The sequence below is a fragment of the Mugil cephalus genome, chromosome 10 (genome assembly GCF_022458985.1).
Source record: "Mugil cephalus isolate CIBA_MC_2020 chromosome 10, CIBA_Mcephalus_1.1, whole genome shotgun sequence".
Taxonomy (NCBI): domain Eukaryota; kingdom Metazoa; phylum Chordata; class Actinopteri; order Mugiliformes; family Mugilidae; genus Mugil; species Mugil cephalus.
Window position 1 is genome coordinate 25939354 of NC_061779.1, and position 15039 is coordinate 25954392.

Below are 15039 nucleotides of genomic sequence, written 5' to 3' on the forward strand. Positions count from 1 at the left end.
CCTTTCACCTTCACAGACCACCATGTTAGTGCCATGTCTCTGCAGGGTGACAAGTTCCAAGAGTACAAGGTAACATTTCCTGAAAAGGCACTGAGGGGCACTCTGAAAGCCTACCCAGTGCTCAGTGGAAGTAAGCTGAAGACAGGGCTTAGTCTCACATGAGAGCTTAAAGACAGCTCTGGTGATGTGAACCTTTTCCATGTGTTTCAGGAGAAACAAACTCGTTCAGTCACTGCTAAAGATCGTCATCATCACACCGATGACCACTGCAGAAACAGACAGGTGCTTTTCAACTTCGAGAAGAATTAAAACTTTTTACAGAAACGCCATGACCCATTACAGTCTGAATGCACTGGCCATGGTGTCAGTGGGAAGGAGACTGGTTACTGAGATGTTTGACTGTAACTGGAAAGGAGTCTTGATGGTTATACTATTTCTTACATTGCACCATTCACCTGGATAACACGTGCATGCCAGAAATACAGTTTTTTTTGGTACATTTTAGTGTTGTCAGGACATGGTTCTTGTATTACCATGCCAACATAATGCTATGCTAATAAGGAAATGAGGTAAATGTAAGGACAAAAGTAATATGGAATTCAGCAAATTAACGTTCTGTGGTTCCTGTGGGGAATGTCTAGATTTTAGCATGCTAATAGACCCATTCACAGTTTGTAAACAGTATGACGTTTTTTTGAGGGGCGGGACTTAACTGCATGCAACACACCTTTTGAGGTGTGTTGTCCATAGTCTGTAAACGGCAGTTAGCATATTTCAAGAGACTGTTTTGGCAAGAATGGACGAGGAAAACACCTATTTTAGAGAATATACTAATACATTCACTCCCATCCCCCAAGTGATGTAGTGCGTAAGAATTGTATTTATCTAGTGTGCTGTATTATTCTTGCACATTTTTTGGTTTCAGTTTTATGCAACAATTTCAGATGGATATTGGATGACATTTTTTCTCTAATGCCTACTAATTTTATTAGTAAGGATGACCATGAAGTCCTTACTGTGGGTTGAAGGAAAGGATGGCTCTGTGACTCTTTGTTAGCCTGGCTTCAGTGCTGAAAAGAAATTTGGGATTGTTCTTGTTTTTTCTATTAATGATTGATGATGATGAATAATATGTTGTTCTAATATCATGGAGAGCTGTTAGACTGTCTTTCCAGGCTATGTGTGCTTCCTCAGAATTAGTGGAATACCAGATTCTTTCCAGATTTTGAACTTTTTCAGACCTTTTTGACCTTCTTTTTCAGAGGGGTAACTAAGTTTAGAGTTATATCAAGTGATGCTGCATTACTATCAACAAAATAATATATTTGTATTGGAGTTACTAATAATGACATAAATGAAGAGCTAAGGCTGTCATTGCCAACATTAAATAGCCCTACTATTATGATTTTATCTGTTCTAAGCACTAAATCACATAGAAACTCAGAAATTAGAGAATTCAGAAAAAAATTAGTAAACGGCAGGTGGGTTATACACCACAACAGAGTATGTTTTTTGTGTTTTCCAGTCTGGATGAGCTTGACTAAGAATAAGGCTTTCAAATGAGTTAAAGCTTTGCTTGAATTTAGGATTATTAGATAAATCAGATCGGACGATTGGTGGAAATCATTTATTTGAGCTTTGTTTATGAATGCAGCATATCTCTGCAACATGTGCACTGAGATGTATCTGTTGCTGTTCTTAGGAATACAGATGGTCAACCCTCTTGTACAAAGGTGAGCATACACCTGCATTTAATGCACAACTACACTTCTCGTTAGCACCATGCTATCACCAGTAAACTGCCATGTTTTCAGGATTTCACAAGTCTGCACTGGTAGCTCATACCATTCTTATTCAGCACGTGGAGAGCACCACAGCTTCACCAGAAACATGTATTTACTTGTACAGTAATAATTCCAAAGGAAGCAGCAGCCCAGTAATGTAGGTCTATCTACCTGTGACCCTGGACTTGAACACTGTCTGACAGCAGTCTGTTTTGTTCCCAGACCAGACTGCACTGGTTCAGTCCAGAAACCATCAGTAACAACTTGTCTGAGAATAAATGAGACTTGATGTGCTGTTTGTTCCACTGTAATACTGTTCACTGTGGCGACCAGCTGAGAGGCAGACTTTTTCTGGTCGTCATGACGACGGGAGGCGAGGACAATGGCGTGTTGTGTCCTCCCTGGCTGGGTGGCGACATAATGACGAAACGATGGCGAGAGTAAAAACAGCTGAGAGGTGGCGAGCATGACACAGCGAATGAACTGCTGTCAGAGGAGGAGAGGTCGAGATTTGTTTTCCTGCTTGTCATTTGAGCAAATCAACTTCCATAATAAATGATGGTCCCTCTTTGACTTTTCATTGCTGACTGCTTTCAGTTCATGACGGAGGGTGGCTCAGTTATGTGCTGGACTGGCAGGAACTCTGAGTGGATGAGGACATGTTGATTTGAACCGTTCAAACAATGATGACTGTGTGCTCTGGATGGACACAGTCATGAGGAGCCTCGGTGCTTTTTGTCTTCATTTTACATGTTTCCAACAGTAATCATGTTTTAAGGAAAAATAGCAAAAAAAAGTTTTTAAGTATTTGAGATAACTTTCATGTTTATATCTTAATTATTGTTATGTGTTTAGGAGCAGGTAAATCATCAGTGTGTTGCCTGCTCTAGGAAATATGACTAAGTGACTGTATTATCCAGTGAAGTCTCTAGGGGGCGTAAGCAGAAATTTATAGCCATAGACTGTGAAAAAATATGGACAAGGTGTTACCACTTGCTTGCATTGGCCAAACTTGTGCTATTTCCCCAGGGATATGGGTGGCACCATCTTGAAAAACTGACACTTGAATGTGTATCAGCATTATATTAGCTACCTGAAATAAGAGAAACTTTCCTTGAAAAATTTAAATTAGATTTAAATTAAATGTAAATTATTATATATGTTTTCAGTGTTCAGCCCAAGTCCCATCCAGTAACATGGGGAGGTGGAGCTTATGATCTACACTGCAGCCAGTCACCAGGGGGGGCTCTACTTGCTTTGGCTCCACTTTTGAGGATTTGTTCAGTCATTCATCAATATACATTCACAGGCTGTGATCACATAAGAACGTGGCAAATAATTGAGCGCTTTTCAAGTAGTGAAATCCTGAGCAGCTTACCAATGGAGGTGAAGTCAGGTGAAGCCAAGATATCTTGATCGACCCCTAATGGCTGGTTGCAGTAGAGGCATTAGCCTTTTTTGTGAGATTAACATCAGTAGCTTCTTGTCATGAATGTCAGTTGCTTTCAATAAAGAAGCCGTGAGGCTCCAACAGACCTCTATTTGGGTTTGTACTTAAAAACGTCAAAGGACTGCTTCTTAAATCTTGTGATTTATTGTAGTCTGCTAACTAGCTTTGACATTAACCACACAAATCTTAAAATAGTTTGAATTATATAACATGAATGCAGCACCATCACTGTTAAAATAGTTTACTTCGTCAACAGTGAACATTTCTGAGCCAAAGTTTACATCAAATTCCTTTTTGCTCACCCAGAAGTGACAGTCAGAAAAAACATAGTTCTCATTTTCTTTCTTCTTTTTAATAAAAGTGATATTTTTCTTGTGGCTAAAAACTCAAAACAGTCATTTACAGGTGGACACCAGCTAACACAAGACAGCATTAACAACCATCTGGAATATATTACTCATCGTGCCACTGACTCACTCATTCGAAGAAGAAAACAAACAAGAACATCCAAACGAACAAAACTGGCAGTGATAGCAGCCATGGCTGGAGAGAATTTCCTTTTTTTATGTCGGTTGGAACTTTTCAGGAAAAATAATTATTTGGCACAAAATTTCTTGGAAAATGGAGTTTGCAATTTTCATTTCAGTTTTGCATTTTCCAATAATAATAATAATAATAATAATAATAATAATAATAAAAACAAAAACTAGATTTTGAGTTTTCATATAGCAGTTGAACTCAAACTAAAATCTAGAAAACAGTCTTTTTTAAAAAAGGAAATATTACATAGTTTATCAAATTTAATTATTATATTTTTTCAAATCTTCAAGGATAACTGTCAGAGCCCATGTCTGCTCTAAGCTTCAGCACCAACACTGTGACAACAAACAAAAAGTACAACTGAGTGCAGCTCCAGTAACAATACTGCTAAGTTAATTAAAAAATGAAAATAACTGCCAATAACTAATACTGACTGAGTTTTGTTTCTGGTGTAGAAATTCTGTAAACGGTGAATGGACGGACAGTGTCATCTTCAGCCTGTCCATCAGTAAACACAAGTTATTTCAAGAGTTTGGGTTGATCAGGAGATGACTGGCAGATACTTTTATACGTTCATCACTCATGTTCTTGATCACATCAGATGATGGTCTGATGGAGGCTCATCCTTGACTGCTGACCTCAACAGTGGGTCCCCACAGCAGAGTAGGCGGCAGAGGTGGACGGCTCCCTGTGGATCGTGCTGAACGGCGACATTTCCAGGTCGGACGTGGCGCACTCGTCCATGTTGCTGTTGGCGGTGGCCGGGGAACGCGGTGGGCCACACTCGTCGCAGCAGCAGCAGCAGCAGTCCAGGAAGGCTCTGGTGAACGGCTGGCACAGGCAGAACAGCAGCACGGGGGTCACCGCAGACTTGCAGAACAGCAGCAACTGGCTGACCAGATGCAGGATGTCCAGGGTTCTCCTGGGAACACCGGCTGCCATGTACACGCTGACAATGTTGCAGATGTTCTCTGGGATGATGCAGAAGCCGTAGAGGATGGCCAAGGCCACCACGGCACAGTTCATCTGGCTTTCCAGCTGGATCTGCTTCTTGCTGCCACGGACGCAGGCCCGCTCAGCTCGGCGGATCTTGCGGGCGGTGACCAGCGAGCTGCAGATGGTGAACAGCGTCGGCAGGCAGAAGTAGCAGCCGAAGTACCACCAGAGGCGCGCCCCATCATAAGTGAGTCCCAGGACGTACAGCGTGTCCGGGAGTTCGGTGGAGATCCTCACCACGCAGCGCTCACACGGCGTCACGTCAGGAGGGTCGCCGTCCTCTGTGACCAGCTGCCGGATCAGGAGCTCGGGCAGCGCCAGCAGCAAAGCCCCCACCCAGATGACGGTGAGCTTGGCCGTGGTAGACGCCCAGTTCTCTATCATCTCGTAGTACATCTGCACGTTGGTGGCCGCGCGAAAGCGGTCGATGCACAGAGCACACAGTGTGAAGGTGGTGACCCCGAGAGACGCCACCTGGGAGGAAAACAAAGACATTCTTTAGCTTTCTGGATAAACCACCCACATAGAAAAAGTGCAAAGAGAACAATTACTTGAGGGTAAATATTGATATTAGGCAGAGTTGGAAAAATATATATATAAATAAGTGCAATGAAAAGTGCAATAGTCATGACATCCAAATGGATCTGAAAGACTAAACACTAAAGTTGAATACATGCTTTCTCTACACAAGAGGGCCAGCGGTGTAGACACTGCTTCACACGCTGTCATTTATTTACATTCTGTTTCCCAGTGTTATCATGTAGGAAGGAAAATGGAGAGTAAGGATTGATGGGCGACCGTACGGCTGTGTAGTCTGTTTGCGTTTGTGTGTAGCATGCCAGGCTGACAGGTTCAGACAAAGTCCTTTTTATAGTTTATTTTAAACCATTAAGCACTTCCTGCTCATCCTTGTACTCAACATTTATCTGGCCTTCTGCCACATTCCTGTCACTTAGGATGGAGAGCAGAAATGGAAACATTCCAACCACATCCACAATTACAACCTGTGACCGGTCACGACATACATTAAACCATCCTTGTCTTGATGTACATGAGACACATTGTACAGCATGCTGTCGAGCTGTTGACATTTAACAGACACAGTATGTGGGATTGTGGGTAATGGTGTTCATTAAAGGGGCCTGTCTCCCGTTCTGGAAAAGAAAATTCATAACAAACACATTATGAAGACTAGGGTCTGAATGTAAAATGAATGTAAAAGTCTGCATGCCTCTGTGACCATTTTGTCATTGTGGGAAAACTGAAGCAGGGCCACGATATTTTGAGGCCTAAAACCTGTTCAGATTAAGTTTTAGGGTAAAAATTACAATTGGCTAAGGCGAGGCCTAGGGGCAGTGGATTGCATTTTGTCACCAGGATAAGCATGAGTCTGTGCGTGTTATTCCAGACCATCAAAGACAGAAGCACTGGCCTCAAAACTGACAATATGCCCAAAAAAATAATTAAATAAATAAAATAAAAAACAGTATGAGTAGGAGTGTCCTGAATAGGATGAATAAACTACCCACCAAGATAACAATTAAACATCATATCAGTTAACAAATGTGCTCTTATTAAAGCTGTTTCACCTCATTTGATTTCTTCAATTATTTTTTTTTCTATAATAAATGTGCCAATATAATTGTGTTTGGTGGAAAATACATGTTGTTTTGTTTCTGTTGAATTAAGGTTCAGTTAAAGGACTGTCTGGCGTAAAATAAAAAGAAAGACATCAATTAAAAGAAAACACAAATAATGATGTTGTTGTCATGTAGGTCATTGCCTCAGACAAAGAGAGTTGCTGCTAAGCAGCTTAAACTCAATAAATACGACCTTTTACATGTGTTATCTCGCTAAGCTGAGGCACTGTCATGAGTTGTAAACACGTCAACCTATTTAGCGTAGTTCTAGATGGTTCTAGGTCTTTACTAGATCTCTAACACATTAGCTGTCCCTGCAACAAATACTTCTGTAACTGACAATCAAAAAAGAAAATGGGTTGTTTGTGTTTCATTCAGATGTCTGATGGTTTCCCCCATTGATTCACAAGAACAGTAGTTTCTAAATCCGGCTGCTTTCATCCACATATATGGAAACATTCCATTGTTTAACAGATACTGGCCAGACATGGAAAGAATATGCCAAATCAAACTGATACAACTCTGATCTACGTAGGGTTAAATTAAATAAAGGGTCAAAATATAGCCAGACATAATCCAGACCTCTTTGTTCTTGCCTGTGCAAGGGGGGTTGTGGTCTAATCTGAGTCTGAGAGTCTCTTCATTAATCCCAGTCTTGAGTCTGATTGGACAGCAGGATGCCACACGTTCAGTCCTCTTGTTTTCTACAGCCTGATGTGACACTGATCAGATTAACAACTTCACTTCATTCTGTGACATTAAACCTGACTTAAATCCCGACTGCTGTCTGGAGCCACAGCCCACCTTAGTCTCCTCTAAGTCTCACATGGAGAACTTGCACTGTCAAATAACATTCATATTCTGTCAACTGCTTCATTTTGATTTATATAAACCTAAATTGAAATAGCATAAAAGTGTTCCAGAAAGTCTTAAAAACACAGAGCCCCCATTTGCTCTACAAACTGTCAGACAAGAGTGTGCCCTTCTACCTATACCACTGTAATGTTGCTTATCCCTTCCCTCTGAATATAATGGGTATATTTAACAAAGATCACGACTTGGATATACAGAATTTTCACCAGAATACAACAGTCAAAAGAAACATGTGCATCCTCCAGCCTGAACCTTACTTCCTCCTTTGCTCCCATGAGACATGAGGGCAAACAGAGGGACAGAGCCTCCATAATATCACCAATAGGACTTCTGAAGAGCGTCTTTGAAGCTCACTGTGGAGGCTTCTGCCGCATCTTGGTGGTACATGACACATGTTGTTTATTAACTATGTAAACACAGTCTGGAGGACAGGAGGGCCATAGGATGCCAGACAGCATACTTTGTGTCAGCAGTACTTGGGCAGTGAGTGATGGTGTTTTACAAGGACACATTTTGAAAAATGCCTATTACCTAACCCCCAGCTGATTAGAAATGGGGATAAGAGGTAGAGCGGAGCTGAGACAGCTACCTATGACCTATGACAACACCCAGCAGGAAGGTCTACAGAGAATGACACTCTTGGAGTCAACCATTCAACGTGTTGCATTTTGCGACACCTAACAGGTTGACCTTATTTTTCAGCCCCAGAGTGATGTTGGTGGTGGTCAGAGAGGCCGTAGGTGCAAACTGGCAGCCATGTTTCTGTCAGCCTGCCCCAGGGCAGCTGTGAAAACCGAGGTAGTTTACCACCACCAGGGTGTGACTGTCTGAGTCAATGAATATTGCATACAATTGTAAGTGCTTTGAGCATCTAACAATGGAAAAGCGCAATATAACACCAATGCATTATTATTATTATTAATAATATTATTAAGACAGTCTTTTAAAGATAAAACTGACTATTAAGGTTTGAACTTTATGGAACTCTGACTGACCAGTTCAGCAGGGCTACTGACCAGAAAAAGGAAACGGCTAAAAAGAATAACATCACTCAGACTGTTGTTGCATACTGGCTGCAGATAAACTTGTCTTTTCGCTCGCTGACTTTCCTCACAGAAATGATCAGACCATCCTGGAGTTTGAGTGAGAACAATGCCACACTTTTGTCCCTTTGAATCAAGCCAAAACAGTGACACAGCTGGGTGGAAGAATGTGAGAAACTTGCAGGATCCTACAAGAGTCCTACGTAATGACCAATCACATGCGTGCAAGCACACTTTTCTGGTATTTTACTTTGATGGTGTATGCCAATGTTTTTACTGTATCTTACAATTATAGTGATGAAAAATAGGATAAGTGAAACTATGGTAACTATACGGTTCAAAATCCTGTCCGTGTTTACTGTAAACAATTGTGTCGTTTTGGTGTCTGGTCAACTTTTAAAGCCATTAATCTGTGAAGGCAGCAAGATTTCCTAGTTCTTAATCCATTGTCCCCTCCCACAGATGCACATACCTCCCTGTTCTTAAAGGACCGCTGTGCGTGTTTTAATGGTGAGATTGAGAGATTAACCGTAGAGAAATCTGCACACCTGCAGACGCTCCCAGAGATTGAGAGATTACACACTGTAACTAGCCAAATAACATTCTCCTCACTCTGCAGAGAGTGTAGCCTCATCCAAAGCTAAGAACGCAGAGATTCCTATCCCCCTAAACCATCCATACCATTATTTTAATTCAGGGCTGCCTTCAGTCTGAATGCTGTTTTATAGATCTCTGAATGCATGAACACGAGTGATGAGCAATCTAAGACCAGTGCATATTACCTTATTATCTTATCTCGTCATTTACTTTGTCAGCTCTTTCCCTCAGAAGCTCCATGGGGAATCTAAAGAGGCCAAATTTAGCCACTTGCATCCTGATTCTTTTTACAAACACCTGCTTTCTCTTGTCTCATCTAACTTTCTGCAGCAGCATCCTGCAGCATCAGCCCCAAATCCAGATCCAGACCCTCACCCTCTCACCTCCAGATAGGGGATAATCCTGCACGAGAACTCCCCCAGCAGCCAGTTCTTGGTGAGCTCGTGGAACACCACGAGCGGCAGGCAGAAGAAGATGATGACGAAATCCCAGAGAGCGAGGTTGGCCAGCAGCGAGTTGGAGATACTCCTCATGTAGTAGTTGTGACATACGATGCACATGACCGACACATTCCCGATGATTCCCACGCTGAAGATGAGGGCGGCGATTAGCATGACCGCGTAAGCCCCGTAGGACTCTGCGGTGAGCGGGTAGAACGGGTTCTTCATCGGCTTGCGTCTCGGCCGCGTGTTGACTGGCGCGAACGGCGTGGTGTCGGGGAAGTCCGGCAGAGAATACTCGTCCTCGTAGTCACTGGTGTTATGTCCCAACGAGGTTTCGGTGTCTTGTTCCTGCGCCATGGACTCAGGCAAAGTCTCCCACGCGCCTTCGGTTCCACCCTGCAGTGGTTCCCTCCTCCGTGGCCTTTCGGATTTTGCACCCCGCTTTTGTCGATGTTTGTGTCTGGTCGTCGTGGTCCTGCAGGCGGGTCCATGTGGGGTTTGTTTAAGAAGTTTTCTCGGACTGCATCCATCTTTACTCAACTCGACCTTGTTTACTTCCGTGCGTAAAGCCTCGTCTCTGGGTACGAACCAGGTGCGCGGAGTTTCATTTTGCCCGTCGCCTTTACGCACAGAGCGCCGGGGCATCGGTGTCCCCAGCGGCTCATGAGATGACGGATTTACAGTGTCCAGCTCCCAGCCTTGCGCCCGGAGGCCTGCGCGGCGGTTGTTCTCTCCACTGAGTGTGTGCCATTTGCGGCTTTGCGCATTACTGTCAACGGCGTAGGATTCATAACGAGGACTGAAAGTCGTCTTTGTTTTGTGGAGTTGACTCGCGACTGCCTCGCTGCACAACCACAAACACAGTAGTCTCAGGGGTGCAGACAGCATCATGAGTCTGTCTAAACCGAGAGATGAAACGGCGCGATCCTAACTGATAAATCCATCTCTGGTTTGTAGAAATCCGTCAACTTTAATCCGCCGTGGAGGGTTCAGTTTCCCTTCATTGTTGCGCGCATCTTTCACAGAGTCTCTGGTCGTGTAAAAACTGTTGCACCTGCGGGTTCGGGTGCGTCCCGGAGCGGCTCCAGTCCGGAGGCATTACCGGTGGGACTTTAAAAAAAAATCACAGCATGTCAAAATGTCCTCAAGTGGCCTGATAAGTGGTTTTGGGATCTCTGACGGAATAAGGTTAAAGTTTTTTTTATATAGCAGCCGGACAGGACCACCAAATTGTCCCGCAAAGTTTATGCAGGCGGTGCCGTTCAGGAGCTCCGAGGAGGTGCAGAGCACGGTGAAACGAGGCCAGGGAAAGAGAGACTGAGCTCCGTGTGCCAGACGAGAGAGGAGTCGAGCGGAGGAGGAGGGGGAGGGAGAGGGGGAGGCATGGGGGATAAAGAGGCGGAGAAGAGGAGTCATCTGTCAAAGTGGTGCTGATCCGATAATAAACTATAAATTATCGGTGTGGGATTATGCAACATTCAACAAACGATTTGTTAGATTGTCACTTCAAAGAAGCTTTGATGAAGTTTATGGCTAATATGTAAAACCAGAACACATTTTCTACAGACAGTAAACACTTTCTTTAGATTTCAAGAGGATGTTAAATATAACAAACGCATTTCATAGAAAGCTTATCCTTAAAAAACAAACAAACAATGCAAGTATTCCTAGTATGCTTCTGTAGTTTAGCTTTTAGTCAAGAAGCAGACAACAACACCGTCCAACTTTTAGCAAAGGAGGAGGAAGCTTCAATGTATTTTAATGAGTCTTGTGTGACATCTAGTGCAAAGTCTGAGTATTACACCATGACTACCTAACGTGCAATCTAAAACAAGGAATAAAGGGCTTTGATGAGGGGTGAACAGGAAAGGAGCATGAAAGATTTAAAAAAAAAAAAAACAAAAAAAAAAAAAAACAACTGTAGGTACCAGAGTAAATTCTTACCAAAGTTAACTCAGAAACCTCTTTCACTTCCTGCATGATTACCTGTGGAGTTCCCTGGTGACCAGAGATACAGATCGTGGCAATTAAGCATTTACAGCATCATAGATGAGTAAGTAGGACAGGAACAGAGTGAAGAGTTACCTCGATCGAACCTTGATCTAAAGTACACCGATCAGGCATAACATTATGACCACCTTCCTAATATTGTGTAGGTCTCCCTTGTGCCTCTAAAACAGTTGTGACTCATCAGAGAATGGACATGGTTGCTGCCATCAAGGAGAATCATTGCTATGTGGTGGGTGGTACATGTCTAAGTAACATCCATATGAGAGCCAGGTTCAAACGTTTCCCATCAGAGCACTGAATTGTCATAAAATGGTCAATGTTATTTACTCCTCCTGTCAGCGGTCATAATGTTATGGGTCACTCACAAATTACAGGGAATAAAAAAGTGGCAAAATAAACACAAGAGAGAAGAAGTTCATGCTGCGATTTGCAGCTTGTATGTTGTATGATTTAAATGGGCCATTGGTGACCATTGAGGAATTGCTCTTGGTTGGCTCTGCAGGTGGCTCTTCACATGCCAGTCATCATTGTATGTACAGCTGCAGCATCTCACAAGACGACTTTTAGTTTGGGAACTGTCAGATTTGGAGGATTCTTTTATAGGACACACTTTACAGCCATGAGTGAACAGGAAGGGGAAACAGAAGGATTAATGAAGAGCTTTTATGAAATGTCCAGCCCTATAGACGAATAATTAGAATTTAACTTAGCTTAAAACATGACACAATTGAATTTATGTGTCATGTTTTAAGCCAGGCCATCTAATTATTCGTCTATAGTTATTAGTGCAAAATGTTGTGGTTCTGTTTGTTAGGTTGAAATAAGAGATGGTTTCAGGCTGGTATAAGTTTGATGCGGTTGAGTTCATAGACGTAGACTCAGTCCACATTTGGACAAACTTAGGTGATAAACCCCCGCTCTTCATTAGTTTACAAATCATTATTCCTCATTGTGCCTGCTCCTTCATGGTGGATCATTTTAATAAAACACATTTGCTCAGCTGAGACATGGACTCTTAAAGATCTCAGAGTTCACCCTGCGGTTTCTGGCTCCAAGACATCAGCAGAAGAAAACTTCTTCAAACTTACTCAGGACCACACCAGCCCATTTCTCCTTTTTGAGGGAAAGAAACCTTGACACGACCATTGTTGTAATCTATTACTTTCTTCAGTGGTGCTCGCAAAAACTGAAACATAAAAATGACTAACTTTATGGATCATGTTTCTGGATTTCTTGGTTTAAAAAGAAACTGCAAAAGACTTCTGTCTTTGTCTGTAGCTCTGTGACAAGAGCAGAGTGTGTTTGTGGATCCATCTATCAGGAAGGATTCAGTTGCTGCTTATCTGCTTCATACACACATGCAGCTAGAAAAAGATCAAACTGATGAAAAGTCCTTGGTTAGTCTTTTATTTGTTGAAAAATGGAAAACAGCAGAACTTGAAAAAATATACTCTGGTCACTGTGTGCTTTTTACAGTTTGTAACTATTATGTACAAAATAAACAGAAATATTTCCCTGCAGGTTTACTGGTGACCTAGGACTCAGCGGGTGAAGCAGGGTCGGGTTCAGACCGTGTGGAGGGCGGTTTGATGACAGTGGTGTTGCAGATCTGATAGCAGGTCTGGATCTTCCCCCCTTCCTCCTCTACTTGATAAGACATCAGACACAAGTCGAGCCACGGACGTCGTCCTGAGGACAAATGATCTCATATTAAAAACATGAGACGGAACTCAAGGCCTGCTACAGTTGAACTTTTAGACTGCTGCTCTAGCGTATCAAATGTGTTAATATTCTGGAACCACACAGAAACACCACAGGACATATTTAAGTTCTCAAGATAACTGTGAGATTTTCTCACTTTTAGGATGATTGATTTTGATTTGAGCTAAAAATAAGTAAAAACAAAAAAAAAGAAAAGAAAAGAAAAATAGAAGAAACCAAGGTCCAAGGTTCAGATGAGGTCTGCATGTACTCAGTAAGGACGTGAATTTAACGACAATTATGACATTTATGAAGTCCACGATCTAGCAGTAACAGATGTCTGTTGCTAGCTATGAATGTGCGACTGAAATTCAACAAAACAGGATCAAACAACAAACAATAATAAAAAATAATCCCATATTTAGTTCAAGGTGTACAACAGGTCCTGACAACTGCAGTCATAAACAAAGAACAGTACCTTAAATATCTGTTATAAGACGTCTTGGAGAGAACTAAATTGAGTGATCCCCTGCATAGCCTACCAGACAGCCTTATTATGTAAGAAAGAAGAAGAAATTCTAGTGTTTTGTTGTTTCAAACAAGTGTGTTTTGAGTGTTTTAAGATAAGATAAGAACGGAGTGCTCAGACAGAGATGGTCGTTTGCTTCTCTTGGATTCAGCAGGTAACTTCATTTCAGTGTGGCTCAGGGATAGCTTTGAACTCTCCACTTCTATTGGAGAGATTTAAGAAACACAAAGTGGTGTATATTGGATCAACTAGTGCGAGCTCCATACAGGTTTCCAAAAATGATGATCAAAACTCAGATATGGCTTTCTGTTAAAACATTAGAATGAATTACAATTATTCCTTCGCTGATCCCTCATAGGGAAATTTTCTTTCTCTCCATTTGTTCACACAGTCAGACCCAACAGTCAGAGCAGTGGGCTGACACATGGGTAGCATGTGTCTTTCTCAAAGCCATGGACACAGGAGATGTGACCCTCTGTCTGCTTCTGTAACCACTACACCACAGCCCCCCATGTCAACATGCATTGGGTTAGTTGATGTGTCACACATGTTTTTATGTATGCAAATAAACACTGACATCATTTTGTACCGTTTTGTGCTGATACATATTTTGGAACAAGCAGTGAGGTCTCTCACTGAGAACACACAGCACACAAGTTGTTATTTATCTATAGCCACCTTGTGTTACTATGGAGACCTACATGAAGCTCAGATTCTAACTGCACCCTGGAAGCTTCTGTATGGACGAGCATCTCTATGCTTAACTCCCTGTGGATCATCAACATGTAACTAACCGCATGCTGCTACGTTTCCATGACACAATCACTGTTTTCAAATTGAGTATTTACATTTGTTAATTAATTGGTGTATAGTTTTTTTCCTGTTTAATCAACAGCTCCAAGGACAGAATGTTTTAAAGGGGCTCTCATCACTAATGATCGGATATCACTTATAGCCTTTTTCCTTATCAGGCAACTATTTGTAATAGTGGTCGTGTGTTTTATCTGACTGAATGAGGCAACAGAAGATACTCTCTATCAAAAGAATGTAATCAAATGCATCTCAGACCCGTCTACACGTGGCATCCTTAATGTGTCCTGCAGGTGTTCACACCAGTGCTATTTTTAAGGAGGTGACTTCCACTCAGATTCCCCAGGAAGAGTGTCAATGCAAGATCTGAACGGGGCTACGGTCGTTCTCTTCGTCTATGTCTGAATTTAGCACTTCAAGTGTTAAGTGCAGGTGTTTGTGGATTTGACTGACATACCCGTTGTTCCCTCCGGTGGACAGAGGGAGTCCATGGTGTGACAGATACTATTCTGAACCTCCTGACTGGCTGCTACGTCCTCTGCTGACACACTGAAGAATGACTCCTGATAAAAGACAGAAAAGTCAAAAGGGAACAGCCTCAAAGACGCAATGTAGAAATAACA

The 15039-nt window shown here is 42.3% G+C and overlaps 1 protein-coding gene across 2 annotated transcripts in view; it reads right to left on the reverse strand.

Annotated features, from left to right (window-relative positions):
• Window positions 1-3567: 3567 nt before the first annotated feature.
• Window positions 3568-15039, reverse strand: part of pot1 (protection of telomeres 1 homolog) — a 63001-nt gene continuing 51529 nt past the window's right edge. Inside the window, exons 19-20 of one of the 2 annotated variants that reach the window (XM_047596816.1) lie at window positions 14874-14979; window positions 12763-13065 (exon numbers count right to left, since the gene is read on the reverse strand). In XM_047596816.1, the coding sequence (XP_047452772.1) occupies window positions 12911-13065; window positions 14874-14979 (261 nt within the window). In that variant the 3' untranslated portion in view covers window positions 12763-12910. Of the gene's footprint in view, window positions 5245-12762; window positions 13066-14873; window positions 14980-15039 lie in introns of those variants that run through there. The other variant, XM_047596817.1, reaches the window with a different exon arrangement.